General features: G+C 43.9%; 1 protein-coding gene and 1 non-coding gene across 2 annotated transcripts in view; both read right to left on the bottom strand.

Moving 5' to 3' along the window:
• Nucleotides 1–26117, bottom strand: part of LOC124595041 (zinc finger protein 37-like) — a 69576-nt gene that overhangs the window by 6601 nt on the left and 36858 nt on the right. The window contains exon 5 of the mRNA XM_047133604.1: nt 13307–14596. Coding sequence (XP_046989560.1) covers nt 13307–14596 — 1290 coding nt within the window. The remainder of the gene's footprint in view (nt 1–13306; nt 14597–26117) is intronic.
• LOC124596730 lies at nt 17825–17931 on the bottom strand. The gene has a single exon (XR_006978371.1). It is a non-coding gene; the product is annotated as a U6 spliceosomal RNA (small nuclear RNA).

Genomic DNA, 26117 nt, shown 5'->3' with positions numbered 1-26117 from the left:
TCTGGCCTTCGAAAGTGAAGAAGTTGTGGGTCAGGATGAAGCTGGCTAAGGTAATGAGGAAAGAGGTTTCTGGTAGGGTGGCAGGTGATTGGCGTGAAAGGAAGCGCTCCATCGCAGCGAGGCCCTGGACGTGCGGAATATTTGTGTATAAGGAAGTGGCATCAATGGTTACAAGGATGGTTTCCGGGGGTAACAGACTGAGTAAGGATTCCAGGCATTCGAGAAAGTGGTTGGTGTCTTTGATGAAGGATGGGAGACTGCATGTAATGGTCTGAAGGTGTTGATCTACGTAGGCAGAGATTCGTTCTGTGGGGGCTTGGTAACCAGCTACAATGGGGCGGCCGGGATGATTGGGTTTGTGAATTTTAGGAAGAAGGTAGAAGGTAGGGGTGTGGGGTGTCGGTGGGGTCAGGAGGTTGATGGAGTCAGGATTCCTTGAAGCTCCGCCTGGACATCAGGAATGGGATTACCTTGGCAAACTTTGTATGTGGTGTTGTCTGAAAGCTGACGCAGTCCCTCAGCCACATACTCCCGACGATCAAGTACCACTGTCGTGGAACCCTTGTCCGCCGGAAGAATGACGATGGAACGGTCAGCCTTCAGATCACGGATAGCTTGGGCTTCAGCAGTGGTGATGTTGGGAGTAGGATTAAGGTTTTTTAAGAAGGATTGAGAGGCAAGGCTGGAAGTCAGGAATTCCTGGAAGGTTTGGAGGGGGTGATTTTGAGGAAGAGGAGGTGGGTCCCGCTGTGATGGAGGACAGAACTGTTCCAGGCAGGGTTCAATTTGGATAGTGTCTTGGGGAGTTGGATCATTAGGAGTAGGATTAGGATCATTTTTCTTCGTGGCAAAGTGATATTTCCAGCAGAGAGTAAGAGTGTAGGACAGTAAATCTTTGACGATGGCTGTTTGGTTGAATCTGGGAGTGGGGCTGAAGGTGAGGCCTTTGGATAGGACAGAGGTTTCGGATTGGGAGAGAGGTTTGGAGGGAAGGTTAACTACTGAATTAGGGTGTTGTGGTTCCAGACTGTGTTGATTGGAATTTTGAGGTTTCCACCTTCTAATACCATGTCACCATCACAACACCCCCACAACGACCCCATTAAGTTTTATTTGCATTCCCTCCGCAAACATGCCTTCGCCTGAGCCAGATTACACTCCCCTATTTTATTTTCTCAGGCTTGTCTGACATTTGGCATTACCCCCAAAGGCCTCATACTTAAAGTTCCCATCTCTGGCTGCAACCCTTCTCTCCATCAGTCCCTATACCAGTTCCAAACTGAGCAATCCATTGCCCTCACCCACCTAATCCTTCACCTACACATCAACTCAGCCAATGGACACACCCGTCAACTCCTATCCTTAATAAAAGTCCTCACTCTTTCCTCTCCCACATCCACACCGGCTGTTCAGAGCATCCTCCTCTGGCTCAGGCGAAGGCATGTTTGCGGAGGGAATGTAAATAAAACTTAATGGTGTCATTGTGGGGGTGTTGTGATGGTGACATGGTATTAGAAGGTGGAAACGTCAAAATTCCAATCAACACAATCTGGAACCACAACACCCTAATTCAGTAGTTAACCTTCCCTCCAAACCTCTCTCCCAATCCGAAACCTCTGTCCTATCCAAAGGCCTCACCTTCAGCCCCACTCCCAGATTCAACCAAACAGCCATCGTCAAAGATTTACTGTCCTACACTCTTACTCTCTGCTGGAAATATCACTTTGCCACGAAGAAAAATGATCCTAATCCTACTCCTAATGATCCAACTCCCCAAGACACTATCCAAATTGAACCCTGCCTGGAACAGTTCTGTCCTCCATCACAGCGGGACCCACCTCCTCTTCCTCAAAATCACCCCCTCCAAACCTTCCAGGAATTCCTGACTTCCAGCCTTGCCTCTCAATCCTTCTTAAAAAACCTTAATCCTACTCCCAACATCACCACTGCTGAAGCCCAAGCTATCCGTGATCTGAAGGCTGACCGTTCCATCGTCATTCTTCCGGCGGACAAGGGTTCCACGACAGTGGTACTTGATCGTCGGGAGTATGTGGCTGAGGGACTGCGTCAGCTTTCAGACAACACCACATACAAAGTTTGCCAAGGTAATCCCATTCCTGATGTCCAGGCGGAGCTTCAAGGAATCCTGACTCCATCAACCTCCTGACCCCACCGACACCCCGCACCCCTACCTTCTACCTTCTTCCTAAAATTCACAAACCCAATCATCCCGGCCGCCCCATTGTAGCTGGTTACCAAGCCCCCACAGAACGAATCTCTGCCTATGTAGATCAACAACTTCAACCCATTACATGCAGTCTCCCATCCTTCATCAAAGACACCAACCACTTTCTCGAATGCCTGGAATCCTTACCCAGTCTGTTACCCCCGGAAACCATCCTTGTAACCATTGATGCCACTTCCTTATACACAAATATTCCGCACGTCCAGGGCCTTGCTGCGATGGAACACTTCCTTTCACGCCGATCACCTGCCGCCCTACCAAAAACCTCTTTCCTCATTACCTTAGCCAGCTTCATCCTGACCCACAACTTCTTCACTTTCGAAGACCAGACATACCAACAATTAAAGGTAACAGCCATGGGTACCAGGAAGGCCCCCTCGTACACCAACCTATTCATGGGTCGCTTAGAGGAAGCCTTCTTGGTTACCCAGGCCTGCAAACCGAAAGTTTGGTACAGATTTATCGATGACATCTTCATGATCTGGACTCACAGTGAAGAACAACTCCAGAATTTCCTCTCCAACCTCAACTCCTTTGGTTCCATCAGATTCACCTGGTCCTACTCCAAATCCCATGCCACTTTCCTTGACGTTGACCTCCATCTGTCCAATGGCCAGCTTCACACGTCCGTCCACATCAAACCCACCAACAAGCAACAGTACCTCCATTATGACAGCTGCCACCCATTCCATATCAAACGGTCCCTTCCCTACAGCCTAGATCTTCGTGGCAAACGAATCTGCTCCAGTCCGGAATCCCTGAACCATTACACCAACAACCTGACAACAGCTTTCGCATCCCGCAACTACCCTCCCGACCTGGTACAGAAGCAAATAACCAGAGCCACTTCCTCATCCCCTCAAACCCAGAACCTCCCACATAAGAGCCACAAAAGTGCCCCACTTGTGACATGATACTTTCCGGGACTGGATCAGACTGTGAATGTGGTTCTCCAGCAGGGATACGACTTCCTCAAATCCTGCCCTGAAATGAGATCCACCCTTCATGAAATCCTCCCCACTCCACCAAGAGTGTCTTTCCGCCGTCCACCTAACCTTCGTAACTTCTTAGTTCATCCCTATGAAATCCCCAAACCACCTTCCCTACGCTCTGGCTCCTACCCTTGTAACCACCCCCAGTGTAAAACCTGTCCTATGCACCCTCCCACCATCACCTACTCCAGTCCTGTAACCCGGAAGGTGTACACGATCAAAGGCAGAGCCACGTGTGAAAGCACCCACGCGGTTTACCAACTGACCTGCCTACACTGTGAAGCTTTCTATGTGGGAATGACCAGCAACAAACTTTCCATTCGCATGAATGGACACAGGCAGACAGTGTTTGTTGGTAATGAGGATCACCCTGTGGCTAAACATGCCTTGGTGCACAGCCAGCACATCTTGGCACAGTGTTACACCGTCCGGATTATCTGGATACTTCCCACTGACACCAACCTGTCAGAACTCCGGAGATGGGAACTTGCCCTTTAGTATATCCTCTCTTCTGGTTATCCGCCAGGCCTCAACCTCCGCTAATTTCAAGTTGCCGCCGCTCATACCTCACCTGACTTTCAACAACATCTTTGCCTCTTTACTTCCGCCTCGACTGACATCTCTGCCCAAACTCTTTGCCTTTACAAACGTCTGCTTGTGTCTGTGTATGTGCGGACGGATATGTGCATGTGTGCGAGTGTATACCTGTCCTTTTTGCCCCCTAAGGTAAGTCTTTCTGCTCCCGGGATTGGAATGACTCCTTACCCTCTCCCTTAAAACCCACATCCTTTCGTCTTTCCCTCTTTCCTGATGAAGCAACTGTTTGTTGCGAAAGCTTGAATTTTGTGTATATGTTTGTGTGTCTATCGACCTGCCAGCGCTTTTGTTTGGTAAGTCTCATATGCTAGGTGGTAGTCTGAAGTACTCTGATGAACAATCATCAGTTGATACGCAGCAAGGGAAGTCATACTGCATTAGGAGTCAATAATGGACAAAAGGTGTTAATAAATTGACCACAGTTGGAAGAAAAAAAAAGTGTACTGATATAGAAGAAGGTAGCAAAAACAGGAACATTAATAATGGTTGTCTTGGTCTCATCAGCTAAACGAAAGCTGGACTGAAAAAAGAGTAGTATACAACACATTATTCTGAATTAAAACACAGAATATTTCTAATGCAGCAAAATCACAAAGCCGTTGTCAGGTAGGAGTACATTTGTGCAATCTAGGTATTAAACCAACCAAATTGGATAAGAGTTGCCGCAGTTAACAAAGAAGATAAAATACAAAGTTTAAAGTGAAATTTTTGAACATCCAGAAAGCAAGTTACACCAGTAAAGAAGACTATTTGACAGCTGTCTAGTTCAGAAAGAAGACAGAAGAAATTGGGGTAGCAATGGGATCCAAGGCACTGAAATTGTGGTTTTCCGATATTGTGTGTGAAGAGAACAATGTTGCATTAGGAGTATTTTATTGTTTAAAATCCACAGCTGAATGTGGGAACATTACAAAACACAATGAAAAGAGAGGCCAATTAAAATAAAGGAAGTTTGGGGAGTTGAAATCATTTAATCATGGAACTTTTTTAATTTTCCACACACGAGGAAATTAAATGCTGGTTTTGTAGCAAACCGGGAAAATCTTTGTAAGTGTTTGACAGAAAGTAGCAAATTGCAGTCAAATTTATTCATAGTAGTATGAACAGTAGGTATAAGAAAAATGAATTATATATACTTTCCAAGACGAAACGTGAAGTGGGAGATTAGAAGAGACCATACTGAGTGAGCTTTTTTGTAGCCAACAGCTGCGTACCCTGAGCTGCCAGAGTATGGTGACAGAGCTTTCAACAAGCTCGATAGGTCTGGGGTGCACTATACAAACGAAGCAGCTACTCAGGTAGCAGGTTACTTGTGGACTGCATGTGAAAGAATCTGAAGTACTCTGATGAACAATCATCAGTTGATAAGCAGCAAGGGAAGTCATACTGCATTAGGAGTAAAGACATTTTGACTGTCAAAATTTTATCAGTAAATTACTGAAGTATTTGCAACAAAGTTCCTGAATTTACTGCCCTCTAGGAAAGTTCTCGCTCTCAAATTATTCTCGGGACCAAGAGCTGGCTGAAACCCAAAGTGGAAAGCTCCGAGATATTTAGCGAGTCATGGAACATATATCGGAAAGACAGATTAGAGGCCATAGGAGGGGGAGTGTTCATTGTGGTTGACAGAAATATTGTCTCTATTGAGGTCAAAGTTGAGTGTGATAATGAAGTTATCTGGTTGCGTGTAACAGGTCTAGGTGAAACCAAGCTAATTATTTGACGTTTTCCCCGGCCATCTGATTCTGCTGTGACATTTCTAGTCATTCAAAGCTACAGTCATTCAAAGACTGTCTAATGTCAGCAGCACATAAATACCCAGATCATTACTAGTAGGGGGTGGCTTTAACCTACCAAGTATGGACTGGGATGTCTATGGATTCACTGCAGCGGGGTACAGTCATTCGTGTGAAGCACTTTTGAACACTTTTTCTGAAAACGTGTCTTCAGCAGCTATTTTGACAACCCACACACAACAGAAATATCTTAGGCCTTGTAGCTACAAATAGGATAGACCTTATTGACAATTAAAGTACATTAACAGGGATTAGCAATCATGATGCCATTATAGCAACTACAGTTACTGAAGTTAATAAACCAGTTAAGAAGGCTAGGAGAGTGATTCTGCTAGAAACGGCAGATAAGCAGTTGTTAGCATTCCACTTACACAAGTGAACTGAACTGACATCACTTAGTTCCGGTAAGGTGGACATAGAGAAATTATGGGCAAAGTTTAAGCAGATTGTAAATCGTGGACTCGAGGCTTATTGCCCAGTAATAGGATTAAGGATGGAAAAGACCCCACCATGGTTTAATAACAATACTTGGAAAATGCTGTGGAAGCAGAGGCTGTTGCGCGCTCTGTTCAAAAGAGAACGCACAAATGTCAACAAACAAAGGTTAGTAGAGATTCATGCGGCTGTGAAAAGATCTATGCACGAAGCATACAGCTACTACCACCATCATACCTTAGTAACAGATATGGCAGAGAACCAAAGAAAATTGCTAAGTGGGTATAAAGCTTCCATCTAGTCACTTGTTGACCAGTCTGATGTGGCAGTTGAAAATAGCAAAATGAAAGCCATATACTGCTGTTTGACCATCAAAAAGACTTCAGTGTAGACAACATAGTAATAAGCATCCCTGATGCGGAGAAACAACTGAGGGAGTTTAAAACAAATAGTTACCAGGTCCGGACAGAATCCAAATTTGGTTTTTCAAAGAGTAGTCTATGGCATTGGCCCCTTACTTAGCTTGCATTTATCATGAATCTCTAACCCAGCGCAAGGTCCTAAGCAAGTGGAAAAAAGTGCAAGTAACTCCTTTGTATAAGAAGGGCAAAATAACAGACCGACAAAATTACAGATTAATATCCCTAACATTAGTTTTATGCAGAATCCTTGAACGTATTCCAAGTTTGAATATAATAAATTTTCTTGAGACCGAGAAGCTGATGTCCATGGATCAGCCTGGCTTTAGAAAAAAATCACTTGTGCAGAACTCAGCTTCCCTTTTCTCACATGACATAATGCAAACTATGGATGAAGGGCAACAGGCAGATTCCATAGTTCTAGAATTCGGGAGAGCATTTGCCATGGTGCCCAGTTACAGGCTGTCAAAGAAGGTACGAGCATATGGAATAGGCTCACAGATATGTGAGTGGCTTGAAGACTTCTCAAGTTATACAATGCAGTATGCTGTCCTCAGTGGAAAGAGATTTGGCAGACAGAGTGGGCAGCAATCTGCAGTTGTTAACTGACGATGTGGTGTATGGTAAGATGTCGAAGTTGAGTAGCTGTAAGAGATAACAAGATGACTTAGACAAAATTTATAGTTGGGGTGATGAATGGTAGCTAGCTCTAAATGTAGAGAAATGTAAGTTAATGTGGATAAGTAGGAAAAACAATGTTTGGGTAAGTCATACATCATTAGTAGTGTCCTGCTTCACACAATCACATGATTTTAATAACTGGGCATAACATTGCAAATTGATATGAAATGGAACAAGCATGTGAGGACAGTGGTAGGAATAGCGAGTGAATAACTTCGGTTTACAGGGAGAATTCTAAGAAAGTGTGGTTCATCTGTAAAGGAGACAACATATAGAGTGCTAGTGTGACTAACTTTTGAATACTGCTCCAGTGATTGGGATCCATACCAAGTTGGATTAAAGGAAGACATCAAAGCAGTTCAGAGTCAGGCTGCCTGATTTTGTTACTGATTGGTCCGAACAACACACAAATGTTACAGGAATGCTTTGCGAACTCAAATCGGAATTCCTGGAAGAAGGCGATATTCTTTTCAAGGAACATTACTGAGAAAATTTACAGAACCGGCATTTGAAGCTGACTGGAGAACGATCCTGTTGCCTCTAACAAACATTGCACATAAGGACCACATAGATCAGATGTGAGAAATTAGGGCTCATACAGAGGTACAGACAGTCACTTTTCCTTCGTTCTATATGCAATTGGAACAGGAAACGAAATGTCTAGTAGTGGTACGAAATACCCATGCCATGTGCCTTTCAATGGATTGTGCAATATTGAAGTACATATAGATGTGCCTAACCAGAGGCCCTTTGTCAGCCTTCACGGATTGAGAGGATTTTAAACAATGAGTCATCACAATAGTATTGAGCAGAATTTCAGCTGACATACTCACAAGACACTTTAACATCAGGACAGCCACATCATCTTGTGGGTTTCTAGGCAGTAAAAATTTGGCCAGTTGTACTGGAGTGACACTACTACATCAGGTGGGATTCTTGTTGGCACTTACGAGTAACGAGCCACAACATTACAACTTCGTAGTGTATCTTCCTCCAGTGGGCTGCAGTGACCGTAAGAGACAATGCCCTCTCTACCCGTAGTGTCAAACTGGCTTCAGAAGGAGCAGGCAGCTCAAAAGGGCTTACTTTACTTCCCACTGTAACCACACAGACCTCCTGCAGCAGCTGCACCATATAATTACAATAAGTTATTTCAGTTTGAGTTGTTACTGTCTCTGAAGGGTTTGGAGTGAAGAAGAAAACTGTTCAGAAAGCCACTAAGACAGTTGACAGAGCAAAGCAGAATGTCCAGTTGTCTGCCTGTCCAAGTTACAATTAAACTGTAATGATCTAAAAAGTTCATTTTGAGTACTTCTAATTAGCATTTTCTTGAAAATACTTTTCCTTCTGAACAAACAGAATAAGTTACTTGTAATTTTATCAAGTAGGATACATCTTTCTTAGTAGTATACAGATTTGTATGGCAGTTCTAGTGTAAAATGTAACTAACTTTGTTTATGGAATCAACTGAGTAGTTTAGGGAGGAAACAGCTGGTGTCAATGGACAAGAGCTTAGTATGGGTGCAAAACTGGATGATATGAGAGAGCATAAAAATGATGTGAATTGGTAAATATGTCGAGCCAATTCAATGGCCATATAGATCAGTTACAGAAGAGTGTGATCAAGGATATAAGATAGTACATAAATCAGAGGAAAGGATCAAAATAATGGAACATCTAACAGCCACAAGTTGCGAGCAACTCCATAATAAGAACATGAACAAGAGAGGTTAGATCTCAAAGTTTAAATGACAACCTTGAATTATAGGGATAACTGCTCTGAAAAATTTGTTGGGTCCCTGGTTGACACAAGTAGAAGATAACGTCTAGGATTTTTCGCAACAAAGATATCAGATTAAGTGAACCGCTAAATTACAGTTTCATCAAAATTTAGGCACCGTGAAAAAAGAAGTTAGAAAGAAGCCGTAAAACAAAAACGATCACCTTGTGCTTCAAACCACTTTTGCATGCCTGATGTGTTATTACACATTTTGAACAACTCTGACATATCAGTTTTTAAAATTTCATTATGAATATTGTCCTTCAAATCTCCCAACATTATTGGCTTATCTGCATACACTTTCCCCTTTAGACTGCCTTCAGACAAAAGTAATAAGTGGTTAGGTCCAGTGAATACAGCAGCCACAATCCTTTGCTGACAGTCCTTTCTTCTATAAATCTTTCATAAATTTGTGAGACTGAGTCACGTGAAGTGTGACAGATTACATCATCCTGCTGAAAGACAGTATAGGTATGTTTATAGTGGAGCGGGGAGTACGTGACTCACTATTTGATTTTCTGACACAGCACACCACTCCAATTTTTTCACTGTGAAGGGGTTTCTCATTTAGACTGCCTTCAGACAAAAGTAATAAGTGGTTAGGTCCAGTGAATACAGCAGCCACAATCCTTTGCTGACAGTCCTTTCTTCTATAAATCTTTCATAAATTTGTGAGACTGAGTCACGTGAAGTGTGACAGATTACATCATCCTGCTGAAAGACAGTATAGGTATGTTTATAGTGGAGCGGGGAGTATGTGACTCACTATTTGATTTTCTGACACAGCACACCACTCCAATTTTTTCACTGTGAAGGGGTTTCTCATTAATCATGGATTGTTTGTTGACCAGTATGTGGTGTTCTAGAAGTTCACCTGTCCTGTCAGATGGAACCGGTCTTCATCACTGATTAAATACAGCAGAGGATCCAGCATTCCACTCTCAATTGTTTGACATAGCCATGTACAGTAATTCATACATTTGTATTATCTTCCTCTTTGAGTTCCTTGGCACATATCTTTTTGTAGGGTTTTATCCTTAAATGGTGTAAAACACACTGACAAGACTTATGCAAAAAAGTCACTTTTTGTGACAATTTACGTCTCTACTTCTTTGGACTCTGGACCACTTGTGCTCTAACATCCACAACTACAGCATCATTTGCAGCTGACCCTGTAGTATGCCACTTTGTTACCATATCCTATATACTGCTCTTTGCTACTACGGAAATGCCAGGAAACTTCTTTGCAAAAATGTCCCGCATTTCCTAACATGAAGTGGTAGACACGTATGCCTCCTGTGCAACAATTTTTTCTTGAACAGGATACACCTCACCGAGATATTTACTTAACACATCTTAACCAAGTTGCAATGGCTTTCATACTGAGAATACAAAACGCAGTCGCAACATGTTTGAAACAATAGATGGCAACAATGAGCAATGTAGCACTCAGGGCCGGTTTTTCATGCACCACCCTGTGTAACAGCTTACAGTAACTGTAAAAAGGATGAAGTTAAGTGTTTTTACTTCCTTCTGTACAGTCACGTTCACACAGAAAACAGAAATATTAAAATGAAGTGACATTTATGCTACTAAGTAATATAGTGACTCTAAAAATGAGGAGAAATGAATAGCAGTGTTTACAAATCGCTGTAAGATACACACAACATGACAAGTGGATAGTAAGGATACAATATAATTAAAAACATGGTGTGAAACAGCAATTGAAATCGAGCATGTTTTGCTCAGGAGCATGCTCATGCACTGGGTGGTCAATTTTGCTACTGGTCACAGTTTGACAGTAGTCATTTATTTGGATGGACACTTAGTTGGACGTTATGCCCACATGAAATGCCGTGCAGAAATTACAGCGAAGCTGGTATACAAGATGATTGCTTTCCAAAGGTGCCCATGCCACCGATAGGATATGACAGGGTAATGTAAGGTAGCATAGGCCTGTGATGGGACTTTAGTAGGATGTACTGGGTGGGTATCAGACAGTAGCTGAAGCCGTTAAATACAACATGCTCAATTTCAATAGCTGCTTCACAACCAGTGCCATTTGGGTCCTTGCCAAACACTACTTTCTCTAAATTATATAGATGGGAGTTGTCCTTGCAAAGCATTCTTCAATCCCATGATCCTCTTGGCCTCTTAACTTTGCTAACTCCTGCCTCCACCCATGCTCCGTGATCTTACTTCACTCATTCTGCACTCACACCCTCTTCTTCAAAGTTCCTTCCCCGTCCTCCACATCCACTCCTCTGTATCATTGAGCAATGTGCACAACGCCCCCTGCCTATAGCCAGAACAAGCTCTCTGACAGCACATTCCTATCCTTTGCACCTGCTGCCTTCTCTCCCAGCAATCTGTCACTCTACCCCAACACTCCCTCCCAATCCCTGCCTTCTTTCTCCACTCGCCCACTCCACATGTGCGAGGGGGCAGAACTCGCAAATGGCAAAGTTCACAATTAAGTCTGAACAATGTAAATAAAGAGCCTGATTAAAAATTTAGAACAACGTATTTCTGTGCTATCTCGGATAATATTCAATGTAAATCATTTATTAATAATAGGTAATTATTTTTTGAAATGCTTATGCAACACAATCTGGATGTGTGCTGTTAAAAGTGAGAGTATCACACTTAGTACATACCCGTAGCAGACAGCCACTGTCCAACAGGAAAGAATATGCAAGAGGACTAACACTGATGTAACTTTTTCATTGAGTTATATAAGACCGATACTAATAGTAAAATGAAGTTCGTGTTATGTTCCTAATCTTTTAAGTTCAAGTGGAATAAAAAATTTCATCTCCTTTAATGCAATAATTATAATGTTTTTATATTGGAGAAAAAAACTTCATTATGGTAAACATGACAGTTTTGGTAAATGTTTAGTGTATTCTGGGACAGAAGAAGTGAGATCAATATGTCAATGATGAAAGAAAGATAATTTCATAACATACTACTCTTGATTAAAGCATTTACTAAAACCAATGTCTGTGCACTGTACCCATCAATTTTATTTTAACAGTTTATTCCCTCTGTCCTCTTTATGTAACGATCAGGTTATTTAAAATTCTCTTCTCAATTCAAAATCCAATTAGTAATATTACATCTGAGATGGATCATTGCAATCATCAACAATTTATCATCCACTACAGGATATAGGCCTCTTCCAGACTTCTGCATTCATTATGATCTTCAGCTTTTCACATCCCAACTTCGCCCAGCTTGTTTCTTTACATCATCAGTCCATTTTCCATTTGGTACCCTCAAGGTCTTTCTGACCATAAGAAACCCAAAACAGAATCTTTTTAGTCCATTTCCCATTATTGGTAACACTGGTTCCCGTCAGCACACCAAGGTTAAATGCCGTTGGGCTTCGCAAGTACTTGGAAGGGTGACCATACGGGCCTGCTGAGCACTGTTGGCAAGCAGGGTGCACTGAGCCATTGTGAGGCCAATTGAGGAGCTATTTGTCTGAGGAATAGGGGCTAAGGTCAAGAAACCTAACAATGGTCAGGAGAGTTATGTGCTAACCACGTGCCCCTCCATAGCCGCATCCAATCAGCTGAGGATAACATGACAGTCAGTCAATACCATTGGATCTACCGAGGCCAGTTCAGGCAGAATTACTCACTCAGAATTTAATTAGTTATATGCTTAGTGATTCACAATCTTCCTAAGGTTCAGAAAATAGTTTAGGTGGGTTAGCCATTCGTTGACTGTTCTCCAAACTAACTTCCTCTTGCATCACTAAAAACTTTCCTATAGCTCTAATTAATTGTACAATGAGAACGTTTAAGGTACTATAATAATGCACACTAAGTTATATGCACTTCCATGAACAGAGTATGCAAGAATGAATATTTTTCCTTTTTTCCCATCATAAAATAATTCCTTGCATTATTACTTCTGTGCTAGGACTTCAATATTATTTAACTGTGATATTAGGTTAACACTTACAACATAAAAAACAGCTGCAAATTATTAATTTAATACCTGAAAGTTCTGGGTAGACAGTAAATACCGAAAGGGGTAAAAGTAACCACACACAGTATAGTTAAGTTACTGAATGGCTGGCTGGTACATAAACATGAGTTAAATAGTTACTAAGCTTTCAGACAATGTACTCATTTGGAGTTAAAATACTGAAACACAATAATCACCAAGCAAGGACACTGAAATCATTGTTAAGCTTTCACAACATTTTTATAGTTGTCTGTTGACTGTTTAACGTATCAGTTATATGGTGAGTGGTTATCTTTACTTCTTGAAATTACTACTACTACTAATACTAATAATAATAATAATAATAATAATAATAGTAAAATAAATTCATATCCCAAATTTACCTTGGTTTCATGCTCAGGTACATGACTGCCATCAACGACAGTCATTTCTACTTCTGCGCCAGCAGACAGTTCACCAGCAGTAGCAACTACTGCTTCTCTAGTTAAATCATCATCTGAAGTAAGCCTTGGCTGGTTCACTACAATTGTGTCATTCAAATGACCTTGGCTCTGCATGTGATTGTATAAGAGTGGTTTGCGCATGAAACCCATTCCACAACACAAACATTCATAAGGTTTCTTGTCACTATGCACAAACCTGTGAGCATTGCGATTGTCACGGCTGTTGAATGCTTTACCACATACTTCACAATGGAAAGGCTTCTCACCAGTATGGATACGGCGATGTTTCTTGAAATGCTCGGGATAAACAAAAGTTGCATCACACGTGGGACACTTATATGGTCGTTCACCGGTGTGAGCAGCTTTTACATGGTAATCTAGGAGACGGCGTCGTTTGAAACCTTTACCACAATCAGCACATTTATATCGTTTGTCTTGGAGGTGTGTAGCACGTTTGTGAGATTGCAAGTTGCTACGCTGACTGAATGTTGCACCACAGAATTCACACTGATATGGTTTCTCACCTGTGTGTGTACGTTCATGATCACGTATCTCAGCCTTTCTTGCAAATGCTTTACCACAGGTACGACATACAAAAGGCTTACACCCTGAGTGAACAACTGAATGGACTTCCAGATTTCGAGGTGTACCAAATGCCTTTCCACACTGCTCACAGATGTATTCACGAGAACCATTATGAGTACGTTCATGCTGTGCAAGGTTCTGTGCACTCAGGAATGTCTTCCCACATTCATTACATGTGAAAGGTCGAGGGCGTATTTCATGCGTCTTTGCATGAGCCCTGTATGTGTATTTTGATGCAAAATCTTTGCCACACACCTCACACACATAAGGTCGCACTCCAGTATGTGTATTGATATGTTCTTCTAGCAAATTTCGAGAGCTATACCGCTTGCCACAAGTCTCACATGTCCACAGCTTTGACTGTGGATAATGCATACGTTTGTGTACACGGAAAAGTCTAAGGTTACTGAATATACGATTACACACTTCACACTGATAGTCTCCATCCTCAGTGGCTGCATGCTCATCTAAGTGAGCAGATAATTCATTTCGTTTGCGGAAGTCCTGACCACAGATATCACAAATGTAAACACGGATGTTATGTACATTTTTTGTGTGTGATGATATGCTCTTCATGTCCCCTACAGCCCTCTGGTCTTCGTCACATAACAAGCAAGTGTAATTCTGTCCATCTCTCTCAATTACCTGCAATTATAAAAAAATATATAAATGTGTAACACTCAGTTCAATAATGAACGCATGAGAAAAACAAACCGGGTGGTCATAATTAAACTGATGTTGTTCCAATTGCTGCAGTGTGGGCTGTATACATAACAGGTTGCTGAAACATAGTACGTATGTTCATTAAATCGTGCTCATGGGGTTCGCTGGGGGAAAAAGCTTCACTTTCTGCCACCAGGTGAAAAACTAGGCACCGTAAGAAGTCAGAACATGAAACATTTCCTGTTTTCACATCAGTGTGCTGTTTGTGGCTTGGCGGCACATGTTGATATCTACTGTGAAGTGACTGTTGGTGTAAATGATTAAGAAGATTGAAGTTTTCTGTTCGAAACACAGTGGTATTGACAAGAATGACCGTGCACTGCTGGTAAAGTTATTTCATCAGAATGACAGCAATAGCAGTGCTATACTGCGGGAATATTGCCAAAAGAAACAGCTGCGAAGAGGCCCCATGTCAATAAATGGACTAAAGAATATGATCAAGCACTTTGAAGAAAGAGGAGAATTAGGGGTGCAGCAAGGAGACAGAAGTGACCCTTTTCCATGGAAGTAGTTGTTGAAGTTACTGTTGCTATAACCGAACATGCAGCATATGGCTCAAACTCTGCACAGACAGTGCTCAAGCTGTGTCATGGGAATTTTCTCTCCCCTGGTCAACTGATAAAAGATTTTGCATCACATTTTACACTGGTATCCCTACAAGATTCAAAGTGTGCATCAAATGAAGCCCCAAAGCAACAACACCGTGACTTTGTCTTTTGTTTTTTGGCACCCATGGAAATATATGACGTGTGGCCAAGGAATATTCATTGGCCGGGCAAGGCACATTTTACTCAGCATGGTGTCATGGATGCACAGAACTGTTGCATATTGAGTTCTACTCCACAACATGTTGTGCAGGAACATTCACTGCACCCAACTTGTGTGATTGTGTGGTGTCATTTCACGAGCTCCTTCATTGTCCATCTGTTTTTCTCTGCGCAGATGACACCTCATGGTCTGTTAGCTGTACAGTGACATCTTCATGTTATAAAGACCTTGTGCAACATTTTATTCCAGCTTCGCAAGTACGCAACTTTGTCACACCATATTTTGGTTGGTTGGTTGGTTTAAAAAGGGGCAGGAGGGGGGGGGGGGACTAAACTAAGAGGTCATTGGTCATTGGTCCCTGGACAACACAAAACAGAATGAAAGGAAAAACCACAACAACGACTGAAGGGCCACAAACACTTTAATGGACAAAAGGGGACAAGAAAACCACGAAGACGAAAGAAACAGGTATAAGAGGTTAAAACAAGAGAGCAGGTTACCATGGCTGGCTGACCATGAGGATAAAAAGGAAAGGCCAGCCACTCTGCAACACATTAAAACCCCAAACCTGAAAGCACTAGCGTGGAGGACACACAGGGACAAAGGACATTGCTAAAAACTTAGAGCAAATGATAAAACTCACCGTCACAAATAAAACATAAAACTAAAGCTGCTGTGGAGGCATTGTCGTCCAACACCGAAGGTACGGTGCTGGGAAAGTTAAAAGTCCACCGCGGTGCGGCTAAAAGTCGGCAGTCCTTCATGAGCCACAGCGACACCGAGTTGGGTCCTCACAATGGAGAAGGTAACCTTGCATCAGCCACGTATGGCCAAGGCGGAGTCGATAGAGAACCACAGAGTCCCTGCGAGAGGTGTGCACTGAGGTCTTCCACACATTCATAGTTTCCTTAATGGCACGCAGATTGTGCATATTGAGGTTATGCCATTCCATCTCCCAAAGCCACAAAAACTTGTTGCGTTATATAGAATGCAGGTCAGTTTCAGAGAAGCCGATCTCCATAAGCGGTTTCTGCGTAGCCTGTCAGCAAGTTCATTGCCTGGGATTCCGATGTGACCTGAGGTCCAGACAAACACCACTGAACGACTTGACCATTCCAGGGCATAGATGGACTCCTGGACGGTCACTACCAAAGGATGACAAGGGTAGCACTGGTCGATAGCTTGTAGGCTGCTCGAGGAGTCGGTACACAGGAGAAATGACTCTCCCGGGCATGAGCGGATGTGCTCAAGAGCACGAGATATGGCCGCCAGCTCTGCAGTGAAAACACTGCAGCCATCTGGCAGGGACTACTGTTCTATATGTCCTCCATGAACATAGGCAAAGCCAACTTTACCATCAGCCATAGAACCATCGGTGTAAACCACTTCATGGCCCCAGTACATGTTGAGAATTGAGAGGAAGTGACAGCGGAGAGTCACAGGGTTAGTTGAGTGCTTAGGGCCATGTGAAAGGTCCAGGCGAAGCCGCAGCCTAGGTGTACACCACGAAAGTGTTAGTGAATGAACCTCAAGTATAGGTGGTAATGGCAAGGACTCCAGTTCACAGAGAAGGAATCACACACGAACTGCAATTGTAAGCCCTGACCTACGCCGCTGATGCAGGAGATGAACCGCCATGGGCAGGAAAAGGAGATGGTAATTCGGATGCACAGGAGAACTACGAACAGGTGCAACGAAACTGGAGAGCAACTGCGCACACCTAACCTGCAATGGTGGGACTCTGGTCTCCACCAGGACGTTGGTCACCAGATTCATCCTAAAAGCTCTTGTCGCTAGGCAAATGCCACACACAATGGTGCACCGGGTTGAGTAAACGCAACACTGAGGGTGCTGCCAAACCATAAACCGGACTCCCACAGTCAAGACAGGATTGAACAAGGGCTCTGTAGAGCTGCAGCAGCGTAGAGTGATCTGCACCCCAGTTAGTGTTGCTCAGGCAGTGGAGGGCATTCAGGTGCTGCCAGCACTTCTGCTTAAGCTGACGGAGGTGAGGAAGCCAAGTCAATTAGGTATCGAAAACCAGTCCTAAGAATCGATATGTCTCCACTACAGTGAGTGGATCATTATTAAGGTAAAGTTCTGGTTCCGCATGAACGGTACGACACTGACAGAAGAGCATAACATCAGACTTTGCGGCCAAAAACTGGAAACTATGGGCTAGATCCTGTGACTGTGCCTTCTGGATGGCTCCCTGTAGGTGTTGCTCAGCAACACCAGTACTGGTGGAGCAGGACAAAATGCAGAAGTCGCCTGTATTCAGAGACGGTGAAACGGACAGCCTTACAGCTACTGCTAGATCATTAATGGCCACTAAAAGTAGAGATACATTCAACACAGACCCCTGCGGGACCCCATTCTCCAAAAAATGTGGAACGTTTCACGATTTCGCATGTCATCCTTGTGCAGGAGCCATGCTAATCTTCTCTGTATCGTTCCAATTTTAGTGTATGTACCACCGACGTGAGTACATCCTTATTTTCATGCAAGATGGAGCGACGACATGCTGCTTGCCGTGTGAAAGACTTGCTTGCTAACAATTGCAAAGTTTCAAGATGATTGGCTTTCCAGATCACCCAATCTAAATCTAAGTGACTTCTGGTTGTGGGGCTATCTGAAAGATCATGTCTATTAGAGATGTACCTGGACTCTTCGTGATCTGAAGGATAGCACACAAAGACCCATTGCTCTGATTCTATCGCATATGATGCGAGCAACTGTTGACAAGACCATGTTACAGATGTAGCATGTTGCTGAATCAGGAGACCATACTGAATACACATTGTAACTTGTGACCACATCCCAATAAATGTGGCAGAACCACCATTATCATGTGTGTGATGTTTCCTCCCCTTTTCGTGCACCTGTACCACATTCTGACTGCTTACAGTGCCATATTTTCACCCGGTCCAGAAAGTGGAACTATTATATTTTTTTTTCTAGCATACTCTGCTAGCACACAGATTAACGAACATGCATACAATGTTTCTGCATCCTGCAATGTATATAGCCCACACTGCAACACTCTGAAAACCTGTAATTATAACCATCCAGTATAAACAAAATGACGAAGACAGTCACAAAAAAAGAAACATAAAAATACTAAATTTTACATGTTGAAATGGTGTCAAGAAAGGGTACAGAGAGGCAAAAATTCTATTGGGAAGTGTGAGCCCACATCTAAGAGAGCCCTCCTATTCTCATAGGAGTACAAGACTGACAACATTGTTGTCTAATCTTTCCAAGGTGTACATACTAGGATAAAAGCGAAATTTACAGCTAACTAACACTGCCATAATTTAGATATAAACACTGCAAGATTTGACACCACTGAAAGTAGTCAAGCATATTCAGCAAAAAAATTTCACTTGTTAGTTATTTAAAGCGTTTGCTAAGTATGTCACAAAGTTTCTTATACAAATGTACAATCAACATTTCTTGAAGGTGCCACAAGTTGGAAATTCTTTGTAATTTGATTGCAAATTACACAAAAACTTGTCACAAATTGTTTTTCCTTCGGAAAAATATCCATAGCAACCAACACACAAACAAACTGATCATCATCATCATCATCATCATCATCATCTTAGTTATATGTCTTGCACACTCAGTCCACATACTTTTCTGTGTATGTTTCTAATTTACTACAAACCTACTACATGTCAACAACACTATGTCATGGCCCCCAAGTGTATGTCTTGAAAACTTTGTTTACATCTCAAATGCCTGTGTCTGAAGGACGGACACAATTTGCTTTTACACCAGATAACCTTTGAGCAGGCATGAGAATTTCAAGGCATGATGTCAACCTCTTAACAGCCATTTCTTAATTTAATGCTACTGATACATGAAATGGCACATGTAAGTTTATATTTCAGTGGTGATCTTTCAAGTAGCTTTTGTACCACACCAATAACACAAGAATGCATTTCTTCTTTATGCCTCAAGATGTCAGTCAGGTCCTTAACTTTCTGTTACAAAGTACTGCGTAGTGACCAGATTATTCTTATCCTTCATGTCAATCTTCACAAGAGATTTTTCATTTACTGAACTGTCTGATCTGACTATTCACTACATTAACGGCGTGGTAAGAGGGAACAATTCATTGTACAAAAAGGAGCCACACATACATTACTTTGAAAATCAAGCAAAAATCTTCGAATGCATGCACTATCGCAGCAAAAAAAGCCAATTTTGGACCTAAGAATCTGTCTCTAACTGCTGACTTTTATTTTGAGCAGCTGAGAAATATATGTTCTTAGATGTGGAAAATTTTTTAAGGCTTGTTCAGCCACATGTATATTTTCGATCCATCTTGTGCCATAGAATTGTTGAAACGAGTAAAGCTCTAAAAAATGGTGCAATTTCCCAATTTGTTTGTCACAGGCCAGTTTTGAAAGTTCCGTGAACTACATGCAAGAGTTCCATGTTATAAGAAATGTCATTCCAAACTTAAAAATTCACTTTTGGTCCATTCATCGACAAATTCAAAACTTTTGGAAGATTCTTCACGCCAAAAGAACCTTTCAAAGTATATAGTAAGTCACTGACCCATGTGCACTGAATAAAAGCAGAGTCAAAATATTAAATTGAAAACTAACTTATTTTTATCCCAAAACCTAAAAAGGACTTCAATTTGTTGGTCGGTTTAAAGGAGGGAGAAGGGACCAATCTACGAGGTCATCGACCCTTGTTCCTAATAAAACAGTGCCACAAGTGAGATAATAAAACGGGCAAAACATATACACAAAACGAAAAGCCACAAGAACGAAGGGAAGGCAATGAACACTAAAAAGAACAAAAGAGGACAAGAAAACAACAGAGAGATGCTGGAAACAGAAGAGAGTAAAACATGAAAGCAGATTACAGTGGCTGGCCAACCACGAAAATAAAAAGGGAAAGCCAGCCACTCTGCAACACATTAAGACCTCCACTAAAAGCACTAGGGTGGAGGATACAGAGGGACAAAGGACATGCACTAAAACCTACATAGAAGTATAAAACCCACTCTCACGGATAAAATGTAAAACTAAAGCTGCTGTGGAGGCATTGTCAGCCAGCACCAAAGGTAGGGTGCTGGAAAGTTAAAAGTCTGCCGCAGAGCGGCTAAAAGTGGGCAGTCCAGCAAGAGGACGACGACTGTCATTTGGGAGCCACAGCGACACTGAGGTGGGTCCTCGCAACGGCATAGGTAACCATGCATTAGCCACGTATGGCCAATGCGCAGCTGGCAGAGGACAACTGATTCCCTGCGAGAGGCCTGCATGAAAGACTTCCACACATTCATAGTCTCCTTAATGACACGCAGTTTGTTGCGCATGCTGTTATGCCATCCCATCTCCCAAAGCCGGAAAACCCTGTGGTGTAAGACAGAACGCAGGTCAGCTTCGGAGATGTCTATCTCCAGAAGCTGTTTCTGCGTCGCCTGTTTGGCCAGCCTGTCGGTAAGTTCGTTGCCGAGGATTCTGTTGTGTCCTGGGGTCCACACAAACACCACGGAACGGTGGGACTGTTCCAGGGCATAGATGGGCTCCTGAATGGACACTACCAGAGGGTGGCGAAGGTAGCATCAATTGATAGCTTGTAGCCTGCTCAATGAGTCAGTACACAGGAGAAATGACTTGCCAGGGCATGAGCGGATGTACTCATGAGCAAGAGATATGGCCACTAGCTCTGCAGTGAAAACACTGCAGCCAACTGGCAAGGAATGCTGCTCAATATGTTCTCCATGAACATATGCGAAGCCTACATGACCATCAGCCATTGTAAACCACTTCAGAGTCCGGAACATGTCAAAAATTGAGAGGAAGAGACAGCGGAAAGCGGCGGGGTTAACAGAGTCCTTAGGGCCATGTAAAAGGTCCACACGAAGCTGCGGCAGAGGCATACACCATGGAGGCGTACATGAACGGACCACAAGTAGAGGTGGTAAAGGGAAGGACTCCGGTTCGGAGAGAAGGGACTACACGCGAACCGCAATCGTTAGCCCTGATCTGGGCCGCCGATGAGGGAGATGGACTGCCGCGGACAGGAAAAGGAGACGGTAATTTGGATGCTCAGGGGAACTATGAATGTGTGCTGCGTAACTGGCGAGCAGTTACTCACGTCTGATCTGCAGTGAAGGGACACCAGCCTCCACCAGTATGCTAGTCACCGGACTCATCCTAAAAGCTCCCGTCACTAATAGAACCCCCACAATGGTGCACAGGGTTGAGTAAATGCAATGCTGAAGGCGCTGCCGAACCATAAACCACACTCCCATAGTCAATTCGGGATTGGACAAGGGCTCCGTAGAGCTGCAGCAGCGTACAGCAATCTGAACCCCAATTGGCGTTGCTCAGTAACGGAGGGCATTGAGGTGCTGCCAGCACTTCTGCTTAAGCTGACGAACATGAGGGAGCCAAGTCAATCAAGCTTCAAAAACCAGTCATAGGAATTGATATGTCTCGGATGAACGGTACGACACTTGACAGAAGTGCATGACACACAACTTTGCAGCTGAAAACTGGAAGCCGTGGGCTAGAGCTCATGACTGTGCCTTGTGGATAGCCCCCTGGAGGCGCCGCTCAGCAACAACAGTACTGGAGCAGCAGTACAAAATGCAAGTCGTCTGCATACAGAGAAGGTGAGACGGAGAGTCCGACAGCTGCTGCTAGACCATTAATGGCCACTAAAAATACAGAGACACTCAATACAGAGCCTTGGAGGACTCCATTCTCCTGGATATGGATGGAACTATGGGAGTCACCAACTTGGACATGGAAAGTATGGAGCGACAGGAAGTTTTGGATAATAATCGGGGGTGGTCCCCGGAGACCCCACTCATACAATGTGGCAAGGATATGATGTCGCCAAGTCATGTCATATCATATGCTTTATGCAAGTCAAAAAAGACGGCAATAAGGTGTTCGAATGGCAGACTCGATGGACACAAGTATATCAGTGATAGAGTCACCCTGGCGGACTGGCGGAAGCTGTCCTGACGCCATCGCACCAGACCCGGTTGAAGACGATGAGAAGATGTCACTTGTAGTCAGATGAGAGATGTTTAATCATCTGGCTGTGGATGCGATCAGGCCCAGGAGCTGTGTTGGGGGCAATGTGCAAGGGCACTGAGGAGCTCCGACTCTGTAAAGGGGGTGTTATAGGATTCACTGTAGCGTGTAGTGAATGAGAGGACGTTCCCTTCCAGCTGCCGTTTGAGTGTGAAAAAGGCTGGGGGGTAATTCTCCGACACAGAGGCTTGAGCAAAGTGCTCAGCAAAGTGTCCAGCAATCGCCTTTGTGTCGGTACATAACTCGCCGTTTATGGTAACACCGAGGACAACTGTTGGGGCCTTGTACCCGAAAAGACGTTTGATCTTTGCCCAGACTTGAGAAGGTGATGTGTAGCACCCAGTGGTGGAGACTTATCTCTCCCAAGACCACTCCTTCCGTTGTTCGATAAGGTAGCCACGGGCACGGAGCCATTTAAAGGCTATGAGGTGCTCCAGGGAAGGGTGCCACTTATGCCGTTGTAGAGCTCACCAATGCTCCTTAATTGCTTCAGCGACTTCTGGTGACCACCAAGGGACTGCCTTATGCCTTGGGCACCCTAAAGAGCGAGGGATCACGTTTTCTGTTGCAGAAACAATTGTGCTTGTCACCTGCTCAACCATCACATCGATGTTACCGTGTGGGGGAGATTCAGCGGTGACATTAGAGGTGAAAGTTCCCCAGTACACCTTGTTCAAAGCCCATCTGGGCAAGTGTCCATGTGCCTGATGCTGGGGCAGTGATAGGAAGATGGGGAAGTGGTCACCACCACACAGGTCATCATGTGCTCTCCAGTGGATGGATGGGAGAAGTCCTGGGCTGCAAATTGATAAATCAATTGCCAAGTAACTACCAGGAGCCACACTGAAATGTGTGGAGGCCCCAGTATTTAAGAGGCAGAGGTCGAATTGCGACAGTTAAGTTTTGACATCTCTATGTTAAAAAATATATCGGCTCAACCACTTGTTTATAGTGTAAAACACTACATTGACATTCACAACCACGACCTCTGATCCAGCGTGGATAAAATCAAAGTTCGACATCTCTACCTCGGCCAGTAAGCACGGTACCACCCCACAAGGGGTTATAGACATTAAAATCTTCCAGAACTAGGAAAGGTTTAGGGAGTTGGTCAATTAGTGCAGCTAATACACTCAGGGGTACTGCACCATCTGGAGGAAGATATACATTGCAGACAGTTATTTCCTGCGCCGTCCTCATTCTGACAGCCACAGCTTCAAGAGGGGGTTAAAGGGGCACATGTTCACTACAGACCGATTTTAGGACATAAACGCAAACTCCACCTGATACTCGATTATAGTCGCAACAGTTCCTGTAATATCCCTTACAGCCGCGGAGGGCAGGGGTCCACATTGCTGGGAACCAGGTTTCCTGGAGAGCAATGCAATTAGCAGTTGTGAAGCTTAACAGTTGCCGTAGCTCACCCGAGGCAGTTTACACCTCAGAGTCACCTGCTGCCACCGATTTATTGGCTGAGCAGTCTATATCAATTGTGTCCGAGGGTCTGGCGAGACCTAGGTCCTCAGCGGACCCCAAAATCTCCACTTCATCCTCAGCCGCAGAGCTTGTAGGTAGTGGTGGTGTGGGTGCTACCGCAATTTCCTTGGTCTTAGGGGCTTTCCTTTTGGATTTCTCTCACTGCTCCTTGGGTTTCCCTAGCTGGAAGGACTTCACTGGCTCAGTCTCCGGGATTGAGGATGAGCGTGCAGCCCTATGACCAGCTGCTTTTGGGCTCTTCAGCCACTGACGGGTGTCATCTTTCCCACTAGAAGAAACCTGGGAAGGGAGTGACCGAAGGGACCCCTTCCTAGCGAGAGAAGCCGAAGAAGACTTACGCTTCTCCAGCTTAGAAGTGGGGATGGATGTCCCCGATGGTTGGAGGGGGAGGGGGTCTTGCTCCCGAAGTAGGTGGTGCAGGCACAACAGGGAGGGAAATGCCGCACCATCAATGGACAGGTGTAGCCTTCCGGCTCTGACAGGTGACCTGGATTGGCGGAGCTGATGGTGCCAGAACTGTTGTAGCACTGGCGTAAGAAGATGTCATACGCACAGGATGCAGGCGTTCAAATTTTCTCTTAGCCTCAGTGTAGGCCAGTCAGTCCATGGTCTTGTACTCCATGATTTTCCTTTCTTTCTGGAGAATCCTGCAGTCAGGCGAGCAAGGCAAGTGGTGCTCTCCACAGTTGACACAGGTGGAAGGTGGGGCACATGGAGTGTTGGGATATGATGGGCGTCCGTAATCTCTGAATGTGACGCTGGAAGTACAGCGGGAAGACATATGGCCGAACTTCCAGCACTTAAAGCACCGCATGGGGGGAGGGATATTCAGCTTCACACCACACCAGTAGACCATCACCTCGACCATCTCGGGCAATGTATCATGCTCAAAGGCCAAGATGAAGGCATCGGTGGCAACCTGATTATCCTTCGGACCCCAGTGGACACGCCGGACGAAATGTACACCTCGCCGCTCTAAATTGGTGCGCAGCTCATCATCAGATTGCAAAAGGTCTCTGTGAAATACGATACCCTGGACCATATTTAAGCTCTTATGGGGCATGATGGTTACAGAAACATCCCCCACCTTGTCACAAGCGAGTAACTCCCGTGACTGGGCAGAGGATGCTGTTTTGATCAAGACTGGCCCAGATCTAATTGTGGACAAGCCCTCCACCTCCCTAAACTTGTCCTCTAAATGCGCAACAAAAAACTGAGGCTTCTTCGTCATGAAAGATTCCCCACCAGCTCTCGAACATACAAGGTACCGGGATGAATATGATCCACTGCCATCCTGAGCCTGATGTTCCTCCCATGGTGTGGCCAGAGAGGGGAACAATTTGGGATCGTACTTCTGTGCGTTGAATTGAGTTCTTGATTGCTTACAAGGGAACCTCCCCATTGCACCCCCCGCAGATTTAGTTATAAGTTGGCACAGTGGATAGGCCTTGAAAAACTGAACCCAGACCAATCGACAAAACAGGAAGAAGTTGTATGGAACTATGAAAAAAAAAAAATAAGCAAAATATACAAACTGAGTAGATCATGAGAAGATAGGCAACATCAAGGGTAATGTAAGCTCAGGAGCCCTGTGGTCCTGTGGTTAGCGTGAGTAACTGCAGAATGAGAGGTCTTTGGTTCAAGACTTCCCCCGAGTGAAAAGTTTTAATTTTTTATTTTCAGACAATTATTATCTGTCCATCCATCCGTCCTATGTGATCACTTTTTTGGGAGTGATTATCACATCGACAAGAAAACCTAAATCGGGCAAGGTAGAAGAATCTTTTTACCCACTCGCCAAGTGTACAAGTTAGGTGGGTCGACAACATATTCCTGTCATCTGACGCACATGCCGTCACCAGTGTCGTATAGAATATATCAGACGTGTTTTCCTGTGGAGGAATCGGTTGACCTATGACCTTGTGATCAAATGTTTTCGGTTCCCATTGGAGAGGCACGTCCTTTCATCTACTAATCGCACGGTTTTGTGGTGCAGTCGCAAAACACAGACACTAAACTTATTACAGTGAACAGAGATGTCAATGAACGAACGGACAGATCATAACTTTGTGAAAATAAAGAATGTAAAATTTTCATTCGATGGA

Source organism: Schistocerca americana, chromosome 2, assembly GCF_021461395.2.
Source record: "Schistocerca americana isolate TAMUIC-IGC-003095 chromosome 2, iqSchAmer2.1, whole genome shotgun sequence".
In the NCBI taxonomy this organism is placed as follows: Eukaryota; Metazoa; Arthropoda; class Insecta; order Orthoptera; family Acrididae; genus Schistocerca; species Schistocerca americana.
The sequence above is the reverse complement of the archived record's forward strand: the minus strand, read 5'-3'. Positions and strand labels throughout refer to the sequence as shown.